The 21896-nt window shown below is 44.6% G+C and overlaps 1 protein-coding gene across 4 annotated transcripts; it reads left to right on the forward strand.

The window, feature by feature from the left end:
- Window positions 1-1788: 1788 nt before the first annotated feature.
- LOC136532746 (uncharacterized) lies at window positions 1789-21630 on the forward strand. 4 transcript variants are annotated; one of them, XR_010778301.1, is made up of 9 exons: window positions 1789-2404; window positions 2463-2536; window positions 4726-4982; window positions 5494-5695; window positions 6213-6332; window positions 6441-6526; window positions 6619-6734; window positions 20574-20813; window positions 21125-21630. XR_010778301.1 is itself a non-coding variant. In XM_066525341.1 (8 exons), the coding sequence occupies exons 1-8, from the start codon at window positions 1962-1964 to the stop codon at window positions 20635-20637; spliced, it is 1362 nt and encodes a 453-aa protein (XP_066381438.1). In that variant the 5' UTR covers window positions 1789-1961; the 3' UTR covers window positions 20638-20926. The 4 variants fall into 4 exon arrangements, 3 of the variants coding, with proteins under 3 accessions (XP_066381438.1, XP_066381440.1, XP_066381441.1); XM_066525341.1 differs by lacking the exon at window positions 21125-21630 and having other exon boundaries at window positions 20574-20926; XM_066525343.1 differs by lacking the exon at window positions 21125-21630 and having other exon boundaries at window positions 1789-2390; window positions 2479-2536; window positions 20574-20926.
- The last annotated feature ends 266 nt before the right edge of the window (window positions 21631-21896 follow it).

Here is a 21896-nt window from a genome sequence, read left to right on the forward strand (position 1 = left end):
CCTGATAGGAGGGTCAAACACTTCACTCAGCTTTTCAGTAACTACACAAGACAAAGAGAGCACAAGAATTTCAAAGATCCGGAGGACTCAAAACCAAACGACAGACAGACTAGCTAGACAGGCTCTTTCAGATTCTCATTTGCCTTCTCTAAGGAGGTGTTTTGGATCCAGTGACTAAAATTTAGGAGATATGTCGGGAGGATGTTGCATGGGGTATTCAGATACTAATAAAAAAACAAATTACATAATCCGTCAGTACTCCACGAGACGATTTTTTTAAGCCTAATTAATCCGTCATTAGCACATGTTACTGTAGCAAAACATTGTCAAATCATGGGCTAATTAGGCTTAAAAGATTCGTCTCGCAAATTAGTCGCAAACTATGTAATTAGTTTCGTAATTAGTCTATATTTAATACTCTATGAATGTGTCCAAACATTTAATGAGACAGCGACTAAAATTTAGAAGGTGCAACCAAACACCCCCTAAGTCCAGCGTGTGTTTATTCGAACACACCTCATGTTTCACAGTGCCCATTAACGGATGCACTGCATTCTGTACCCTTGTACTCTGTAAGTCCGTTGACAGCTAGATGCTGTTGAAATAAAGCATGTTTGTCGTAAAAAAACTTACATGAGTCATTCAGCCGGTTCGCTTGTTGGTTTCAGTCAGCCCAAACCAGTCAGCCAATAGTATTTTTTTCTCATAATAAACCAGCACCAGCCAGCCCAAACCAGCCCAGAAACCAACCAGCGAACATGCCAATTCTTGATAACATGTTCAACAGTCATTCATAGATGGATTTTAAAAGGCGGACACGTATGGACGAGGTTGAGCAATTTAGAATACCTTACAATCTAAGATAAATTTTAAACATTCGATATTTATATTTCAAGACGAAGAGAGTAGAAAATAATAAATAGCGCCATCTTATTTATTCTAGAGTTTTTTAAAATCTTTTTATCCATTATTTTAATAATAGCCTGATTGAAAAGGTTTTTGCAAATCCAAGTCTTTTGGTGACCTTTCTCAGTGGAGCTATTGTAAGGAGCCTCCGAAAGATATGCGGCATGTTCGGTTGGCTGGTTCATATCGTTGCTGGTGTATGAAGAAGTACTGTTGGCTGGTTTGTGTGAGAGAAAAATACTATTCCGGCTAAAAATTTACGATCATTTACGACAAGCCACAGCCAAACGAATAGACTGATGTATGGCATTGAAACCCACCATATCGGAGTCGCAAAAGGATATTCACTAATGGATGAGGGTATCACCGAATTTTTGGTAACTCTCTGTGCTCCAACATGGATTAATTGACGTTTTGTCTTACTCTTGCTCGCTCTATTCTTGTTGATCGCAACTCTCTTGTGTGATAACTAATCCCTCTGTTTTATTTACACGTCGTATTAGCTTTGTCCTAAGTTAAATATTTGTGTTTTTGACTATCCATTTTAAAAAAATATATATAGATTCATGATATAAGATAGGATCCTGTAAGATATATATATCTTTAGATTCACCATGAGAATTACTTTCATAATATATAAATTTATATGTTGTAAAAACATAAAGGTTTATTTAAATGGATGGTCAAAAATAGTACTATTTGATTTAGAACAAAACTAATGTGACATGTAAAAAGAAATGAAGGGAGTATATGAGTTAATTCTTATATATATATTTAAATTGAAAATGATTGATTTCTTCGAATCGAGATTCGAGAATGACATTTTTTAGGTTTGATTGAACAACATGGGCCGTGCACCCCGTGCCATCGTTGTTTGCCAGCCTACTCGGATACAGACCAACTCGGCATCAGGTTCGCACTCCGCATCGCAGACTCGCCAAAACTGCTGCTACCCCGAAATCCTCCGCCTCCTTCCTCGCCGTTTCGGGCTTTCGGCCCTCGCTTCCGCATCGTCCCCAAATCCAACCCTTCCCTCCTCAATCTCCGTCCTCGCCATGGCGTCCGATACCGAGGGCATCGCCGCCCTCTTCTCGATGTACAACGACGACGAGGAAGAGGAGGACGCCGACGAGCCCAACCCACCTTCCCCAGCGCCGCCCGCCGCCGTCCCCTCCTCCTCGCCGCCGTCCCCACAAGCCGGGGCGGAGGACCCTAACCCTTCCCTGGCGCCTCCGTCGCCTCCCCGTCCCGAGGAGTCGGCCGGTCTCAAAACCCTAGCGAGTCCCCACCCTTCCCCGGCGCGGGGGCTACTTCCGCCACTTCCCTCGCGGCGCTCTTCGTCGCCCTTTGCAGTGTCGTCCCCCTCCCCGCTACGGGGACCATCCTCCGCGCCGCCGGCCGACCTGCCGCGCCCACCACGGCGCGGGGCGCTTGCAATCGTGGACTATGCGCACGACGAGACGGCTATGTCGCCCGAGCAGGAGGTAGAACCGGTGAAGTATGTGTTTCAGTTATACTGTTTGTAACCTGCTCGTTTTCCTAATTGATGATATTAGTATGGATTGCTTGCAGGATGGGGAGATCATGAGCCACACACACAGATTTGGCTCGGATGCTCAGGTCGCGGACGGTAAGTTCCTAGTTGTGACCATGTACTAAGTTATATATAAGTTTCAATACAGATCAAATAAACTTAGCCCAACCGGTTTGCAGAAAATGTGTTATGTAAGGAACTAAGGATATCTGAATTGTTCTTATGTTACTTTCTACTCATGCTTGTAATTCAATTTACTTTCATGTGAATATCATGCATAGTAGCCATGCCATGATATTACTAGAGATGGCCATGGCCAAGCAGAATTATCAAACACATCGAGTTATTGTATTCATATGGCTGAAAGTACGATGATGTCACCTTATGTGCTTTAATTGCAACTAGTCATGTACACATCCCCATCAACCAGTAGTTATTTTGAGATCATGATGTGAAGCAATATGCTAGAATGTTAGACTGTTTCTCCATTCCATGTCTTGATATGGGTATTATGCAGTTAGATTTGACATCTTTGACTTCATTTTGGTCCGCTTGATCTTGAACGGGTTTCAATGTTACACAAAGATGCGATATATAGTAATGTAGTAAGGGTTGTGATCTCTTGTGTGACATTGCAATGAAAAAGAAAGTAAATTTCTATGATAATCAATTAGATCTAGTGGACTGGTTAGATTTGGCATCTTTGACTTGTTACATTTTGGTCTGCTTGATCTTGAACGGGTTTTAATGCTATACAAAGATGCAATATTATAGGGTTGTGATCTCTTGTGTGACATTGCAATGAAAAAGAAAGTAAACTTCTATGATAATCAACTAGATCCAGTGGACTGTTGTCTAGTGGTTTGCATTACAACGCAAGAAAAAAATAGGGTTATGATGATTAACTAGATTCAGTGGACTGTTTCGGTCAAATCTTATTGCATGCTTTTAGGAAAATTGTTGTGCTCTTGTACAAACTGTCAGATGAGTGATTTTTTGACATTTTTATTCCTCCTCCTCCCACTGGTGCATTTGCTGATATAAGCGTGCCCTGAAGAGCATCCTCTTGAAACATAAACACTTAGAGGTACCAATGCATTTGATTTTACTGTTAATCTTGGTAACAACGTGTAAGAGCCCTGTTGGGAGGGGGCCCTAGGGGCTGCGGTGGCTAGGGTTTAGGGGGGTGTGGGCGGGCGGCACAGGGAGAAGGCGGCGGCGCTAGAGTGAGGGAGAGGAGGAGTTGGCGCAGGGAGAGAGGGAGAGGGAAGGGGAGGATAAGCCTGAGGCTGTTCTTTCTTGATCTCAATGATTACATAGCCTCTCTATTTATAGTCCTGAGTAGACTTGTATCCTAAGTAATCTAATGAGGGAAGTCCTTATAGATATGGATTCCTCCCTATCTATCTAATCTCAACCAATCCTATTCCTATTCTCTTTCCTTTATTGAAGATCCTACGAGTATGGATAGTGTAGCGGCAGGAGCCCGCCCTTGCCGTGCGCGCCTACCCCCTAGGCAGCGCTGCTGCTGCCCTTGGCGCCTGGGCCAGATGGACCTTTAGCCCCCATTAGGCATATGGCACAACGATGTAGGTTCTTTAACCTTGGCTAAGTACATTTTGGAAATCTGTGAGTGTTTAGCTTCTGAAAGTGCATCGTAGGCCCCAGGAAGTGTAAATTATTTTACAGGCATGAAGATGCCATATGGTTTCAAAAAAATTCCATTCATGATTATAAGTTGGTCTGGACAAAAAACTTATTGACCTAACTCGGTGGGTCGGTTTAAAACTGCTCTGATTGAACTCGTTTTTCTTTTAGAACAAAAATGAGTTGATTTTGAATGACTTTTGACTTCGGCTTGGCTCATTAAACTTGGTGCGAAGTTGAGTATCAAACAATTTAGAAGGCCATAAGATTATGTCAATTCGAAGAAAGCTAAAAAAATTGCAGTTTGCTTGTTATCCAACCCTAAATCAGTTCTGATCCAAAACACACACACATAATTATCAGTTTGTACAACAATTTGATTGATGTGAAGCAAAACAATTTGTGCATTCCCATTCTTTAATACATTATTTAGGAAGACACCGATCACATAGCTGGAGTACTTGATATTTTAATTTGACTTAATTATATCGGATGCTTGGTGTGTACAGTCTGACCTCTGTACAAAAAATACATATAAGTTATGTTTTCTGTTTACATGTCTGGAGCAATTTAGTCATTGCAATGTCAAACATCCATCAGATTATCTAATATGATCTACCCTTCCATCTTATTTCTAGGGGATCTTGAAGAACGAACTCTCTCTGGCACAGTTAATATTATGACCCCAAATACTCCAGCAGAAATGTCTCATCATCCTGATGCACCCGAGCAGAACCAAGTAGGGACAGACATGGAAGTGGATGTAACTAGAGCAGAAACTGAAGATGCCCAGGTGGAGGAAACTACTGGTATTTCAACCAATGGTGAAAATGATGATCCATTGAGTCGTTTCCTTCCTCTACCTGTGACTACAAAATGCTCTGCAGCATTACAGGTTATCCTATGATCAAATAATTATGTTACCTATTTTTTCAACCCTAAACAACTTTGTCACGTTTTCGTACAAAATATCAGCTCATGGTGGGATGTCTTCCACTCTTCCTTGTTATTGTGTTCGATGAACTCCATAATCTATATTTAAAATTGATGAAACTATCATGTTCTCCTGTAATGTGAAGGCAAAGCTAAACATCTGCATCATATATTTCCACACCTGTATATGCTAACAGGATGTTATCGAGAATAGGCTATGTCCTATGTGATAGCTTTACGTTATCAGTTCACCTATTCTTATGCTTGAAGGCTTTTCTATTCTTCTTTTTCTGGTTGTCTGCTTGTCTTTTCAAGTTTTGTGAAAGCATCATGATAATATTGCTATTCAGGCAATATTTACACTAGGAATGTCTCTACACACCTTCACACTTATTCAGTTATTCTTGTGTTGGTTCTTACTGCAAGTATTTACTTAAAACTCAGTACCTATTGTTTTCTGTTTTTTTCTGCAGCAAAAAATTAACAGGTTCCTTGCATACAAAAGGGCTGGAAAGAGCTTTAATGCTGAAGTGCGCAACAGGAAGGACTACAGAAATCCTGACTTTTTGCAGCATGCTGTGCGGTACCAAGAAATCGATCAGATAGGGACCTGTTTTGGTAAAGATGTTTTTGATCCTTATGGGTATGACAAGGGCGACTACTATGATGAGATAGGTATTTGTATTTGTTCAATATACTATCCTCTTGGGAGCGTTACAATAAAGTCCCTTTTACTGGTTAAATATTAGGACCTGGTCAATTAGGGACATTTAGAAAATGTTCTATTGTTCACCTATCTCGAATTGTCGAGGGTGCATGTTTGCCTCACTTTTTTTTGAGGAAAATGCTATAAGAGTTAAGAGGCTAAACTAGCTATTCAGGTCTGTATATGTAACACCAAGTTAGATAGACGGGCAGAACATGGAATAATCTAGTGTGTCGTTGATTTTTTTTATAGAAATGGAATATTTAATGTACCATAAGCTCACAAAAAGAGTTACTCATTTTTAAAGTGAACTGAAATTATATATCTATTGATGTTGTGCTTATGCAAGTAGGGACAGATATTTCAGCTGCAAATAATTTTTTTTTCAAAATTATATTTGGCACCAATACTGAACATTCAGTCTGTCTGTTTGGTGATATATAATGGTATTCCAGTTTACATCTTATCCGTACTATTTGAATGCAGAAGCTGAAATGAAGCGTGAACTTGAGAGGAAGGAACAGGAGAAGAAAAGGAGCCCAAAAGTTGAATTTATTACTGGAGGGGTACAACCTCCAATTAGTGCATCAATACCGAAGATCCCAGGTATAGTGAACATGAAGCAGTCCTATTTTTCTATTTTGGCAGTACTGGATGGAGCACAGCCTCCATTTATGTGGTTTTATTATTCTGATGTTTGTTATATATACTCAGCTTTGGCTGGTGTCAGTACACTACCGGTACCTACAGAAGGTTTGCAGAAAGAGACTAGACCAAACAAGAAGTCAAAATGGGATAAGGTGTTTAATCAACCACTCTAGTCATCTATCCTTGTTTGGAATACTGATCTTTGGGGTTGACTTCTGTTTTGCTTTTATTTGTTACTTGTTAGGTTGATGGTGATGTTAAGAACCATTTGGTTCCTAGTGGACATGACAACTTATCAGCAACTGCTTCTGCGGCACTTTTGACTTCATCTAATGCTGGTGCTGGATATGCTGCTTTTGCGTAAGTTCTGTTGCTTCAGTATGACTGTCCTTACCATGTTCAGATTATCCATTCGCACAATGTTATTTCTTGCTATAGGCCTGTAGCAATCTTCCTGTGCTGTAGGTGGTCTAGGTGCCCTCCCACTAGCTGTTGCTCACACTGAAAGGATCAAGATGCCCAAGAGGGGGGGTGAATTGGGCTAATTCTAAATTTTCTTGCAATAATCAAATCCTACGGATAGCCCAATTAACCCCTTGTGCCTAGAAAAGTGTTTGTATCAAACTAATGCACAACAACCTCGCAACCAATGTTCCAAACTTACTCTAGCAAGCAATTCTATGGATGTAAAACAAGTATTGAATTGCTCAAAGTAAATACTCAAAGTAAGTGCTCAAAGTAAATAGAGAGAGAAAGGAACGCGGCGATGTTTTGCCGAGGTATCGGAGAGTCGCCACTCCCCACTAGTCCTCGTTGGAGCACCCGCGCAAGGGTGTAGCTCCCCCTTGATCCGTGCAAGGATCAAGTGCTCTCTACGGGTTGATTCTTCGACACTCCGTCGCGGCGAATCACTCAAAGCCGCTCACAACTTGAGTTGGGTCACCCACAAGCTCTGTCGGGTGAACACCAAACTCCCAATCACCACCAAGCCGTCTAGGTGATGGCGATCACCAAGAGTAACAAGCACGAACTCTCACTTGACCACGCGAAGCCTAATGAGAAGATGGATGCACACTTTTGCTACTCTTGATTTGCTAGTGAAGCTACTCTCTTGGATTCTCAAATCACAAACACCTCACTAGGACCTTGCTCTTCTTGGCACTCACAAACGTGTTTCTCAGCTGTTTGAATGAGCAAAAGATACTCCACTCACGAGTGGAACTTCTATTTATAAGTCAGCCTGAAAAACGAACCGTTATGAGCTTCTGCGGGACGACCGGACGCTCCGATCGTGATGACCGGACGCTCCGGTCAGTTCAACCTGCGAACCAGTAGTAACGAGTCGACCGGACGCTGGCAGGGTCCGGTCAGCACTGACCGGACGCGTCCGGTCGCATAAAACCCTTACTGGAACCTTACTGGACTCGACCGAACGCTGAACCCTCAGGGTCCGGTCAGCACTGACCGGACGCGTCCGGTCACTCTTTCCCAAGTCTGGATCCTTACTGGAGTCGACCGGACGCTGGCCCTCAGCGTCCGGTCACATGACCTTCCAGCGTCCGGTCACACCAGACTTGTTCACTTCAGTCAAATGAACTGACCGGACCCTGCGGCCAGCGTCCGGTTGCACCGGAGCCAGCGTTCGGTCAGTGTTTGACCCTCCATTCACTTCCAACTTTCGAACATATGTGAATGAAGTTTGCTCCAAAGGATCTTAGGCATTCATAGGAGCTACCTAGAGCTAGTTTTAACAAGTGTGCACCACACCTAACTCACTAGACTCAACTAGGTCAAGCTACCCGTTCATACCCCTCTTCATAGTACGGCCAAAGGAAAAACAAAGTCCTAAACTACTCTAAGTGTCTCTCCAACTCCAATTGACACTTAGAACTAGTTATCCTTAACCTTGTTGTCCGTCCTTTGAAAACCGAAACGATTTCCATCGTAGGGGCATGACAACCTCGATTGCCCAATCGATCTCCATTACCATGACCTAACTTAATTGCCTCTGCAAAACACACGTTAGTCATAGTAACTTTGTATTGACATTAATCACCGAAATCCAATTAGGGGCCTAGATGCTTTCAATCTCCTCCTTTTTGGTGATTGATGACAATACCACCTCGAGTATGTTATGGAGTGAGGTTTTTGACGGGCTTGGTTCATATAAGCTTTTGTCAATAAGAACAAAAGAGTTAGTCAAGCTTATATGACCCAAGCCAACACAATGTACTCAAAGGATATGAATTAAGCATGAGTACAAATAACAAAGCTCATTTGCTTCGAAGTATAAACGCGGAAGCAAAAGCAAATGAGCATTACACAAGTGATATGACATTTAGAAAATGCAAAGTAGAAATCACACATGTCAAATATCACAACCACGTAGATAGCACTATCACATATATAATATAGTATGCATGAAAGTAAACACATGAATGCATAAGTAATAGTGTATCACACAAATAAAACTTCAAATGTATATAATAAGCTAATACTAGATAACTAGCTCCCCCTAAAGCTCGCTCCCCCTGAGTCTACATACTCAAAACCCTCTCCCCCTTTGGCGTCAAACACCAAAACCTAAGGGTCGGTCGGCGGGGTTGCAGCGGACGAGTCGGGCGCTGAAGTACGTGGAGCAAGATGGAACTGGGCGCCATCATCATCTGACCCTGAGCTCTGAACTGACTGACCCTCTGAAGCAGGAAGTGTCGCTGAAGCGGTCTGGGTCTGAGCTGGGGCTGGTGCTGCCTGTGACGCTGCAAGTATGTCTGTCGTAGGATCTGACGAGGCGACAGACGAGGGGAGCCTCTGAGTAGTCATGATAGCTGGAGCTGCTGTAGACGGACCGGCAGTATGCATGTGAGGCGGAGTAGGCATGCCGGTCAACTCGCTGAAGGATGCTCCAAGACTCCTGGAGACTGACGTCTCAGGCACGAATAGCGAGGAAGACTGCTCTGGTGAGAAACCCGTGTGATAAGGAGTGAACTGCGGGGCTACACCAGGTGAGGCTAACCACTGGGACACCTGTACAGGAGGTGAAGTAAACTGAGCTGGAGGCTGTCCCTGACTCTGGAGCCCGATGGGCTGTACTGCTGGAGTCGTCGAAGTGGTAGGAGGCTGTGCAAGCTGGGGCGAAGGCTGTGGCAGTGGGACCCCAATAGTTGTCACTACATGCTGCATGAATCCCATGAGCTGCTGCTGCATAAGTAACTGCTGGTGCTGAAGGAGCTGCTGCTGACGCTGGAACTCGTCCTGTCGAGCCTGAAACTGTGCGAAGTTTGCAGCTGTCTCCTGTGCCTGTCGTGTCTGATCCTGCTGCATCCGCTCAAGAATAGCAATGAGAGCGGGGTCTGTCTGTGGAGCAGGTGGAGCAGAACTGGAGCTACCTGCCTCTGCATCGTGTCTGCGTGGAGGCATCTGAGGTATAGGCTGGTAGTCGTCGTCAGAGCTGTCACTGTACTCACTCACCTCCTGCTGTGCCTCTAGCTCCTCCTCCTCAGTGGCTGCAATCCCTCTGATGATCTCATCCTGCTGAGCTACAGACTCTGGCACGTCGGGGCGACGACTAGGCTGACTGGGTGCCTGAGGAGTGGCGTGTCTGATCCTCTGTGACAGGTTGTAAGCCGGGAACTCTGTAGTGGCACCTGTATACTCATCCATCATCCCAGGGGGTTTATCAAGCACAACCCTGCGGATGAGGAACGTGATCCAGTGAGCATAGGGAAGCTGCCTACGACCCTTGAATCCCTCAGCAATAGTATCCTCCATCTCTGAAAGAAGGAGGTCCCAGATGTCAAACACTGTCATCTGCATGATGGCATTGAGAAGCCAGAGCTGTAAGCGAGTCAGGCCCTCCCTGTATCCCAATCTGGGAAGCAGTGTCCTCCTGATGATGGCCTCTAGTATCCTCGCTGTAGGAGTCAAGTCACTGGGGTTCCTACTCGACCCCTCTCCAAACGGCTCCTTGAAGCAATGCCGCACTAAATCTGTAGGGGGCACCTGCCCTCCATGAGGACGCCTGGGAGGCTCCTGATGTCCATAGCACACCTCATGCATCTTTACAGGCTGCTCCTGTAGCCTCAGTATCTCCCTGGCTCTGCCACTAGTCACTCTGTAGTCTTTGCCTTTGAAAGCAAAGTGAATGAATCTGTGATGAGAATCAATGTAGAGCGAGGCATAAAACTGACGGACCCAAGATGATACATATATGCCCGTCCGTCCAATCATATCTGACAGTCCTGGCAAATATGACAAGTATTGCCGAATGCTCTCTCCGGCTGCTGCCACAATGGACTCTATCTGACAGACCCTCTGTGATCTGAACACTGCCCCACTGTTAAGATATGCATTGTAGAAATCCTCATGCAGTGGCGTGTAGAACCCCTCAGCTGCTCTCTCATCCCTCCTCGGAGGAAACCAAATCTCAAACTCAACAAACCGTAGCTGCTGAACCTGCCTGGCTGTAGCGGCCCTCAAGTCGAGGTGAACCACTGGAGGCGGACCCTGTGGTCTGGGCGGAGGGCGAGAACCCCTGCGCTGTGTAACTGGCCTCGGTGGAACTGCAGCACTGGTACGACTCGAGCGGCGTAGCTGAGGTGCCGGCTCGGTCTCCTGACTCTCCTGAGTCTCCTGGGCTGGCTGAGGCTCTGCTGGTGGGGGCTGCTGCTGTGCTGACGGACCCTCTTCAATGGCGACCCGTCGTCCTGCAAACGTGGCAATCCCAGCTGGACTACCGTGACGACGCTCAACCTCCTCAATCGCAGCTCTCAGTGCTGGTGAAACCGGCTGATCTGCAATGACAACTTCGCTGCGGGTTCCACCTCTCTCGGCACGCTCTGCGGCCTCTGCAACAGCTGCTGCTCTCGCTGTCTCGGCGTCGGGGTACTTTCGCTTCTTGGATGTCAGCTGCTTGGTTGACTTGCCCTTAGATCCGGCTGGCTGACGAGGCGGGGGCCTCCGATCATCATCACCTGGGCCACCACCAACATTCTTGGTGCGAGCCATCTGAACTGACAAGATGATGAACTGCCGCTGATGAAGATCAACTGTCAAACTGCTGCTTTCGAGGCTTGGCCTCGATCCTTACTCGCGAGCTTGGCTCCGAGATGACTGCCAACTGCCAGACGAAACACAACGGAACCGACTCGCTGCACGATAGAATAGATAGATATACAAATAAATACCATATGTCTAGTAGATGCGAAACCCTATTAGAGAAAGCAATGTAGATGCGAATATGAATCGTATGGCTTTCTACCTGACGATCCGCGAACCGAGAATAGATAAGATGTCACGCGGGGGATCCTCGGAACCGGCTAGGGTTAGGTCAAACGCCCTGGATGCAATGGGGAATCGGTGAATTTAGAAATTGATCTAGGTTACAATTGGAGATCAAGATTGAAACACAAAAACTTGCCATACCAATCGATGGGAGGAAAGAGCAAGAGTACTTGACGAAGACCGGCAGCCTTGGCAACGAGGAGGTCGGCGAGCTTGGGCGCGAGGAGGCCGGCGAGGAGCTGAGCAGGCGTGGTGTCGCGCGGGACGGTGGTGCTCCGAGATGAGCTGGCGCGGGGCTCGGTGGCGCGCGAGGTCGGGGCGCGAGGCTCGGCTGCGGGCTCAGCTACGGTGGCGCGGCTAGGCAGGGGCACGCAGGCGCGGGCGCGTGGTGAGGCGCGAGGAGGCGGCGGCGCAACGGTGCGGCGGCTCGGGCTAGGGCACGGCGGCGGCTTGGGCTAGGTCACGGAAGAGGAAAGGCTCGGATAAATAATCCCCCAAACGCCACAGAAAAGGAAACCGAAAAGAGTTTTGAAGTCGTGCGAGATCCACTGACCGGACGCTCCGGTGGTAGCGACCGGACGCTACCACCCAGCGTCCGGTCGATTCCAGAGAGGTCCAAATCCTCTGGAATCGCGACCGGACGCGTCCGGTGGTCCATGACCGGACGCAGGCAGGGTCCGGTCAGTACAACATGATCATCCTTCGATCGACCGGACGCTGAACCCTTCCTGACCGGACGCACAGACGCAGCGTCCGGTCACTCCTTCAACAGCAGTTCACGTCCTGTGAACTGACCGGACGCTGGACAGCAGCGTCCGGTGCAGCGTCCGATGCACCTTTTCCAGCAATCCTTCAAACTTCCTTCGCGCTGCCTGTTCCCAATCAAGTCCCAACTTGAATAAGATCCAAATAAACACCAATTGGGACTGATGTGAGTGACCTCTCTCAAACCCTCATATTTTTCAAAATATTTTGCCTTAGGCTATAATTCTTTTTAAGAAAATAGGCAACAAGAGGGCAAATGGAACAAAACGACAAAATAACATTCATGCATATGTAATGCTTGTAAGTAAATCTAGTTGCTTGTCAAGTTTGATCCAAGGTTAAGCTTCTTCACACGCTTTTCGGCGGTTATCTTAACCATGTTAGACAAGCCCTATATGCATTGCCACAAATTAAACATGTTGTATATTACAATGAATGCAAGGGACAACACAAGCTCAATTTTTAGTGAAGTTACTAAAATCAAGAACATTGAGCTCGTTCCGCAATCTACAAAATGTAGCCTCATCTAGCGGTTTAGTAAAGATATCCGCTAATTGATCTTCGGATCTTACACCTTCTAGTGATATATCATTTTTAGCTACATGATCTCTTAGAAAGTGATGGCGGATATCTATATGCTTGGTGCGAGAGTGTTGAACCGGATTATTTGCAAGTTTCACGGCACTTTCATTGTCGCACAAAAGAGGTACTTTCTCTAGAGCTACTCCATAGTCTAGTAAGGTTTGTTTCATGTATAATATTTATGCACAACAAGCACCCGCGGCAATGTATTCCGCTTCGGCGGTGGACAAAGCCACACTATTTTGTTTCTTGGAGGACCAAGACACAAGTGATCTACCAAGCAAATGGCACCCTCCGGATGTGCTCTTTCTATCAATTTTGCATCCGGCGTAGTCCGAATCGGAATAGCCAATTAATTCAAATAAAGCTCCTTTGGGATACCAAAGTCCAATGCTTGGTGTGTGCTTAAGATACCTAAGGATTCTTTTTACGGCAATTAAATGTGTTTCCTTAGGACTAGCTTGAAATCTAGCACACATACACACACTAAACATGATGTCGGGCCTAGATGTGGTTAAATATAACAAGCTACCAATCATAGAACGGTAGAGAGTTTGATCAACCGAGTTACCTCCCTCATCTAGGTCGAGATATCCATTGGTAGGCATTGGGGTCTTGATTGGCTTACATTCATCCATCTTGAATCTCTTGAGAAGATCTTTTGTGTATTTTTCTTGAGAGATGAAGATGCCTTCTTTCATTTGCTTGACTTAAAAACCAAGAAAGAATGTAAGCTCACCAATCATTGACATCTCGAACTCTTTAGACATCAATTCACCAAATTCTTTGCATGAGTCTTCATTTGATGATCCAAAGATGATATCATCAACATATACTTGACAAATGAAGATATGTCCATCAAGCTTCTTGGTGAATAGTGTGGTGTCGACCTTCCCAATGGTGAAGCTCTTCTCAATAAGGAAATCCCGAATGCGCTCATACCAAGCTCTTGGGGCTTGCTTAAGCCCATATAGTGCCTTGGACAACCTATAAACATGATTAGGATGTCTAGGGTCTTCAAACCCGGGAGGTTGATCAACATAGACTAGTTCATTAATAAAGCCATTTAAGAATGCACTTTTCACATCTATTTGATATAGTTTCATTTCATGATGTGATGCATATGCAAGAAGGATACGTATGGCTTCTAATCTTGCAACCGGTGCAAAGGTTTCTCCAAAATCTAAACCTTCAACTTGAGAGAACCTCTTTGCTACTAGTCTTACCTTGTTCCTCACAACAACACCTTGATCATCTTGCTTGTTTCGGAACACCCACTTTGTTCCAATGACTCTTGCACCTTTTGGTCGCTCTTCAAGATTCCAAACTTCATTGCGAGTGAAGTTGTTCAACTCTTCATGCATGTCATTGATCCAATCCGGATCTTTAAGAGCTTCTTCTACCTTGGTAGGCTCATAGCAAGAGACAAAAGAGTGATGAGCAATAAATGAGGTAAGTTTTTGAGATCGAGTCATCATCCCCTTTGTTGGACTCTCTATGATGAGATCTTGTGGATGGTCTTGTAGGAGAGGTGTATTTCTTCTATTGACCACTTGAGGAGGAGGTTGTGGAGCATTAATATCTTGTGCTTGTACCACCATTTGCTCATGGGAGATATGAGTATCTTTATTTTTTACTCTTCCAACTTTTTCACCATCTTGTGGTACATTTGATGAAGAATGTTGGTTAATGACTTGTACATCATCTTCATCATCTTTTGGCTTGATGTCTCCCACCGGAATATTCTTCATAGCCTCCCTCAATGGTTCATCACCTACATCATCAAGATTCTCATGTGCTCCTTGGGAGCCGTTAGATTCATCAAATTCCACATCATATGTTTCTTCAACCAAGCCGGTGGCATGATTAAATACTCTATATGCTTTGGACTTCAATGAGTAACCAACAAAAAAAACCTATATCACAACGCCTTTGAAACTTTCCTAGGTGTTGCCGCTTCTTGTAGATGTAACACTTGCAACCAAACACCCTAAAGAAGGAGACGTCCGGCTTCTTCCCATTGAGCAATTCATATGGTGTCTTGACAAGGAACTTTTGAAGAAATAGGCGGTTGGATGCATAACATGCGGTGTTGATTGCTTCCGCCCATAGAGCTTCGGGGGTGTTGTACTCATCTAGCATTGTCCTTGCAAGGGTGATCAAAGTCCGGTTCTTCCTCTTAACTACACCATTTTGTTGAGGAGTATAGGTTGCGGAGACTTCATGTTTGATTCCAACTTCATCACAATAAGCTTCTATGTTTGTGTTGTCAAACTCTTTGCCATTGTCACTTCTTATCTTCTTGAGCTTCACTTCAAATTTATTTTGAGCTCTCTTGGCAAACTTCTTGAAACAAGATGTAACTTCGGATTTGTCATGAAGGAAGAACACCCATGTATATCTTGAATAGTCATCCACAATCACAAGACAATAGAGATTTCCTCCCAAACTCTTGTATGTTGTTGGTCCAAATAAATCCATGTGTAGGAGTTCTAGCACTCTTGTGGTTGACATGAAAGTTTTGGTTGGATGAGTGTTTGCAACTTGCTTGCTGGCTTGACATGCACTACAAAGCTTGTCCTTCTCAAACTTCACATCTTTCAACCCTCTCACCAAATCATTCTTCATAAGCTTCTTGAGTGAGCTCATTCCAACATGAGCAAGTCTTCTATGCCATAGCCATCCAAGTGTTGTTTTGGTGAATAGGCAAGTCTTCAAGTTTGCATCTTCGGAGGTGAAGTCAACTAGATATAAGTTGTTGTATCTAAATCCATTGAATATCACTTGATTGTCATCTAACTTAGATACAACAACCTCCTTCTCGGTGAATAGGTATTGAAAGCCAAGATCACACAATTGTCCAACGGATAGCAAGTTGAAGCTCAATGAAGCAACATAGAGCACATTGGAGATGGAATGATCATTTGATATTGCCACTTTTCCCAATCCTTTGACCTTGCCCTTTGAGTTATCTCCAAATGTTATTTTCTCTTGACCATCTACCTCTTCATCTAGTGAGGTGAACATACGAGGATCACCGGTCATATGTTGAGTGCAACCACTATCAATAACCCAATGACTTCCACCGGTCTTGTAGTTCACCTACACACAAGAGATTCAAGCTTTAGGGATCCAAGCTTGTTGAGGGCCCTTCACCTTCTCAATAAGTGACTTAGCCACCTAAATTTTCTTAGGCCTACTCTTGTTGGGGGACCTAAGAACATGACTTTCATCTTTCCACTTGAATCTTTTCTAAGCATGTAGTGAGCATTGAAAGCAAAGGGTCTAGCATGCTTGGGCAAGGGTTGTGGTGGTAGAGTTTGACACTCATGAGCAAAGTGGCCTTCTTGTCCACATTCAAAACATCTCTTTGGCTTTGGCTTTGGCTTTGATTGTTGGTGTTGAGCTTGAGCCTTCTTCTTCTCTACACTTGCCATATATCCAATGCCACTTTTATCCATCTTCACGACGGTATTCATGAGTAGCTCACTTTGGAGATGCTTGCCTCTAGCAAACTTGCTCAATCCCACCTTGAGATGCTCTTTCTCCATCTTGAGCTTCTTGTTCTCTTCCTTGAGAAGATCGTTGTTCTTCTCCTCCTTGAGTTTCTTGATTTCTTTTAACTTCTCATTCTCAAGGATCACCTCTTTGTCATGATCAAGAGTTTCTAGCACAAAGGTGTTGTGACTTTTCATCTCTTCAAGATCTTTCATGAGCTTCTCATTGTTACTCTTGAGCTTGACATACTCATCATAGTCATTGCATTCAACCACTTGCTTGCCCTTGCTACTAGATCCATGCTCAATGCTTTCATCAATTAAATCATCACATGAGGTAGCTATATCAATCTTAACAACATGGTTAGTAGCATCATGTGGCTCATTTGGTAAGAATTCTTGTGCAATAATAAGGGTATCATAATTGATCTTTAGAGTTGCATATTCATCTTTTAGCTTATTGTGACTAGTGATAAGCTCATTGTGCACCCACTCAAGTTTATCATTTTTATCTTTAAGCTCTTTCTTAGAAGATTTGAGCTCCTTGAGTTTGGATGATATAGAATCATTTGTTTCTTTGAGCTTATCATTAGCCTTTTCTAATGTATCACACTTAGCTAAGAGTGAATTATTTTTAGCATCAAGTTTTTCACTTGTAGCTCTACTCTTTCTAATGATCTTAGTATATTTTCTTAGTATTTTGACAAGATCATCATAAGTAGGTGAGTCATCATCATCGCTATCACTATCATCATCACTAGTATGTTCATCATCACTACTATCATCACTCTTAGTTACCTTGCGTTCACCTTTGACCATAAGGCATAGGTGTGTAGAGGATGATGGCGATGGTGGTGGTGAAGATGCAAGATCAATAGCAATGGCGGCCACCTTTTCATCGTCACTATCATCATCGGATGATCCACTTGATGAATCAATGTCCGTGAGCCAATCACCGACAATATAGGCCTTGCCACTCTTCTTCTTCTTGTAGAACTCCCTCTTTTTGCCATCTCTCTTCTTGTATGGCTTGTTCTTCTTCTTTTCATCTTCATCACTTGAATCATCTTTCTTGCCCTTGTTCTTGAACTTGTCTTTCTTGGGCTTTGTGCATTGATGAGCTAGATGACCAAGTTCGCCACAATTGTAGCAATCCATCTCGGAGATTGGCTTTCTTCTTGAGCTAGTGAAGAACTTCTTCTTCTTGCCATCAAACTTGATGCCACTCTTGTTTAGCTTTTTTAGCATCTTGGTGGTCTTCTTCACCATGAGGGCAAGGCTTTCTTCATCATCTTCATCACTTGAGCTCTCATACTCAAGTCTTGCTTTGCCCTTGTCTTGGCTAGCTTTGAATGCTAGGTCCTTCTCTTTCTTCTTTGTAGAGGATGAGCCATCTTGTGGTGTGATGTGCATGTACATCTCATGAGCATTGATCTTTTCCAAGATTTGTATCGGTGTAGCGGCGGAAAGATCACCTTGATGTAGCACGGTCACAATGTGCCCATATTTATCAATGGGGAGGACACTCAAGATTTTTCTCACAACATCGGATGGTGACATTTGAGTAAGTCCAAGCCCATTGACTTCCTCTACAAGAACATTTAATCGAGAATACATCTCATTAGCACTTTCTTTGGGAAACATCTCAAAAGAATTTAGCTTTTTAATCACAAGATGATAGCGTTCCTCACGCTCACTCTTGGTTCCCTCATGGAGCGCACAAACGTCCGACCATAGAGCATGGGCGTCTTTGTGGTTCCTTACACGATTAAACACCTCTTTGCAAAGGCCTCTAAAAATGGTGTTGCGAGCCTTTGCATTCCATTTCTCATAATTCACTTCATCGTCTTGAAGTTGTGCGGCATTCCTAGGTGCGGGGAACCCTTGAGAGGCGGCTCTAAGAATTCCAACATCTAGAGCTTCTAAGTATGCCTCCATGCGGATTTTCCAATATGAAAAATCATCTCCCTCAAAGATAGGAGGAGGTCCATCCCCGTGAGACATCTTGCTCTAAGCGATTAAGCTTAAAAACGTGAGCACGAGGCTCTGATACCAATTGAAAGGATCAAGATGCCCAAGAGGGGGGGTGAATTGGGCTAATTCTAAATTTTCTTGCAATAATCAAATCCTACGGATAGCCGAATTAACCCCTTGTGCCTAGAAAAGTGTTTGTATCAAACTAATGCACAACAACCTCGCAACCAATGTTCTAAACTTACTCTAGCAAGCAATTCTATGGATGTAAAACAAGTATTGAATTGCTCAAAGTAAATACTCAAAGTAAGTGCTCAAAGTAAATAGAGAGAGAAAGGAACGCGGCGATGTTTTGCCGAGGTATCGGAGAGTCGCCACTCCCCACTAGTCCTCGTTGGAGCACCCGCGCAAGGGTGTAGCTCCCCCTTGATCCGCGCAAGGATCAAGTGCTCTCTACGGGTTGATTCTTCGACACTCCGTCGCGGCGAATCACTCAAAGCCGCTCACAACTTGAGTTGGGTCACCCACAAGCTCTGCCGGGTGAACACCAAACTCCCAATCACCACCAAGCCGTCTAGGTGATGGCGATCACCAAGAGTAACAAGCACGAACTCTCACTTGACCACGCGAAGCCTAATGAGAAGATGGATGCACACTTTTGCTACTCTTGATTTGCTAGTGAAGCTACTCTCTTGGATTCTCAAATCACAAACACCTCACTAGGACCTTGCTCTTCTTGGCACTCACAAACGTGTTTCTCAGCTGTTTGAATGAGCAAAAGATACTCCACTCACGAGTAGAACTTCTATTTATAAGCCAGCCTGAAAAACGAACCGTTATGAGCTTCTGCGGGACGACCGGACGCTCCGGTCAGTTCAACCCGCGAACCAGTAGTAACGAGTCGACCGGACGCTGGCAGGGTCCGGTCAGCACTGACCGGACGCGTCCGGTCGCATAAAACCCTTACTGGAACCTTACTGGACTCGATCGGACGCTGAACCCTCAGGGTCCGGTCAGCACTGACCGGACGCGTCCGGTCACTCTTTCCCAAGTCTGGACCCTTACTGGAGTCGACCGGACGCTGGCCCTCAGCGTCCGGTCACATGACCTTCCAGCGTCCGGTCACACCAGACTTGTTCACTTCAGTCAAATGAACTGACCGGACCCTGCGGCCAGCGTCCGGTTGCACCGGAGCCAGCGTCCGGTCAGTGTTTGACCCTCCATTCACTTCCAACTTTCGAACATATGTGAATGAAGTTTGCTCCAAAGGATCTTAGGCATTCATAGGAGCTACCTAGAGCTAGTTTTAACAAGTGTGCACCACACCTAACTCACTAGACTCAACTAGGTCAAGCTACCCGTTCATACCCCCCTTCATAGTACGGCCAAAGGAAAAACAAGGTCCTAAACTACTCTAAGTGTCTCTCCAACTCCAATTGACACTTAGAACTAGTTATCCTTAACCTTGTCGTCCGTCCTTTGAAAACCGAAACGATTTCCATCGTAGGGGCATGACAACCTCGATTGCCCAATCGATCTCCATTACCATGACCTAACTTAATTGCCTCTGCAAAACACACGTTAGTCATAGTAACTTTGTATTGACATTAATCACCGAAATCCAATTAGGGGCCTAGATGCTTTCACACACCTATCAACTGGGGAAAATCTTGTTCAGTTTTACTGGCACTTATTTCTTTTGTTACTTCATCTGTTTTCGTTACCTTTTGTTTGCACCATAACTCTAGTTTGCAATTAAGTGACCATATGTGACCGAAAAGAATGTTAAGGTTCAATCATTACAACTGGCAAAACCTCACTAAGCATATGCCATTGCTATCCACAGCCTTTGAAGCCATATTTGGTGAGTTGTATATGCCCCTAAGGCCCTAACTAACAAACAGCATCTGACCCAAGATTGCAGAAAGTGGCAAAGACAAACAAGCATTCAAAAAACAAGCATTGGTTAAAAATGAATGGTAGAATCAATGGTAAAAGCAATTAAAGGGATTGTGATATATTATGAAGATAAAATAGAGCTGACTATTTTCCATTACAATTTGTTGTTCAATTATAACAGTGTATTCTTGTTTTCCAGGCAACAAAAGAGAAAAGAGGCTGTAGAGAAGAGAAGCGATTATAAGTCAGACAGAAGATCGTAGCACCACCCACCTTTTTGATCCATTCTAAGGAGTCAGTGTATCATTGAGTTTTTAAGTGACAGTTTTTGTAATGTGGATAAGGAAAAAAACAAAACAATTAAAATCAGTCCAAGGGAAATGATTCCAGGAAAGGCCCTCTGAGCAACTTGCCAACTTGTAGTCTTGTATTATACAAGGTACCAGAAAATTAACATTTTAGGACAAGAAAAAGAAGCGTGGCCGTGGGCGTGTTTTTGCGTCCAGCTCATTGCTCTGCCGCTGGAATGCTGGGATTTCCAATTGGTAGCCTTATCAAGACGGTCACGTTACTTTTATCAAGCAGAACATGAGCCTGTTCGCTTGGTCGTAAACGATCGTAAATTTCTAGTCAGAACAGTATTTTTCTCTCACATTAAACCAACCAGCAGTAATAATCTACTATCGTTTTAGCCCTATCCAAACAGTAATATGGTCGGTGGCAGTCACTCGTATCCATGTGATGTTTCAGGGCTGATGTCGTGCGGTCTGCAGTTGAACACGCTACTACTGGCGTGCGACACGCAATGCTACAGTGCGGTAGATGTACGGGATAAGTCACCGCTACAGCGTAGATGGTAGCGCTACAGGCAACAGACGACGCACCGTGTGCCCCCCAACAGCAAAGCCAGCGGCGACATGACCCACCTCGAATTATCATCCACGGTCACGGCAACCTCGAAAGCTCTCGTTTGCAACCCAAACGGTCAGCAATCTGCGCCAACTGTAGCGACCACCGTCAGCTCGCCACCACCAACCGGCAATGTGATGACCACCGTCTCTGGCTCGGTGCAGCTCATTACTCCCGAATTGGCCCGACGCACGTCCATGAATTCACCACAGCGCTGCGCACACACCACCGTAGATCTGGCACTGGCACTCTGGCAAACAGAGGCAATTGCAGAGGGACTTTCCCGTTGGCCTCGCTACCCCTACCCAGCGGGCTGCAGTAACCACAATAAATTATTTAGTCTGTTTGCTAGGTCGTATTTGGCTTATAAGTCATGATTTATCAGCTAACGAATAATATTTTTCTCTCACACCAAACCAGTTAATAGTACTTTCAGTCATTGCTTATAAGCCAAACCAGCCTAAACAAACTGGACGATTACCAGTCATCCATTGGCTGTAACCAACGCTGCAGCGGAAAACGGAATAGTACCCGCAACTAGTCTTTGTACTCCACTGGTAGTAGTAATAGTAATGGGATTTCCATTGTAAGCCCTTGTTTAGTTCGCGAAAAG

This window comes from Miscanthus floridulus, unplaced genomic scaffold (genome assembly GCF_019320115.1).
Source record: "Miscanthus floridulus cultivar M001 unplaced genomic scaffold, ASM1932011v1 fs_698_4_5, whole genome shotgun sequence".
Classification (NCBI taxonomy): domain Eukaryota; kingdom Viridiplantae; phylum Streptophyta; class Magnoliopsida; order Poales; family Poaceae; genus Miscanthus; species Miscanthus floridulus.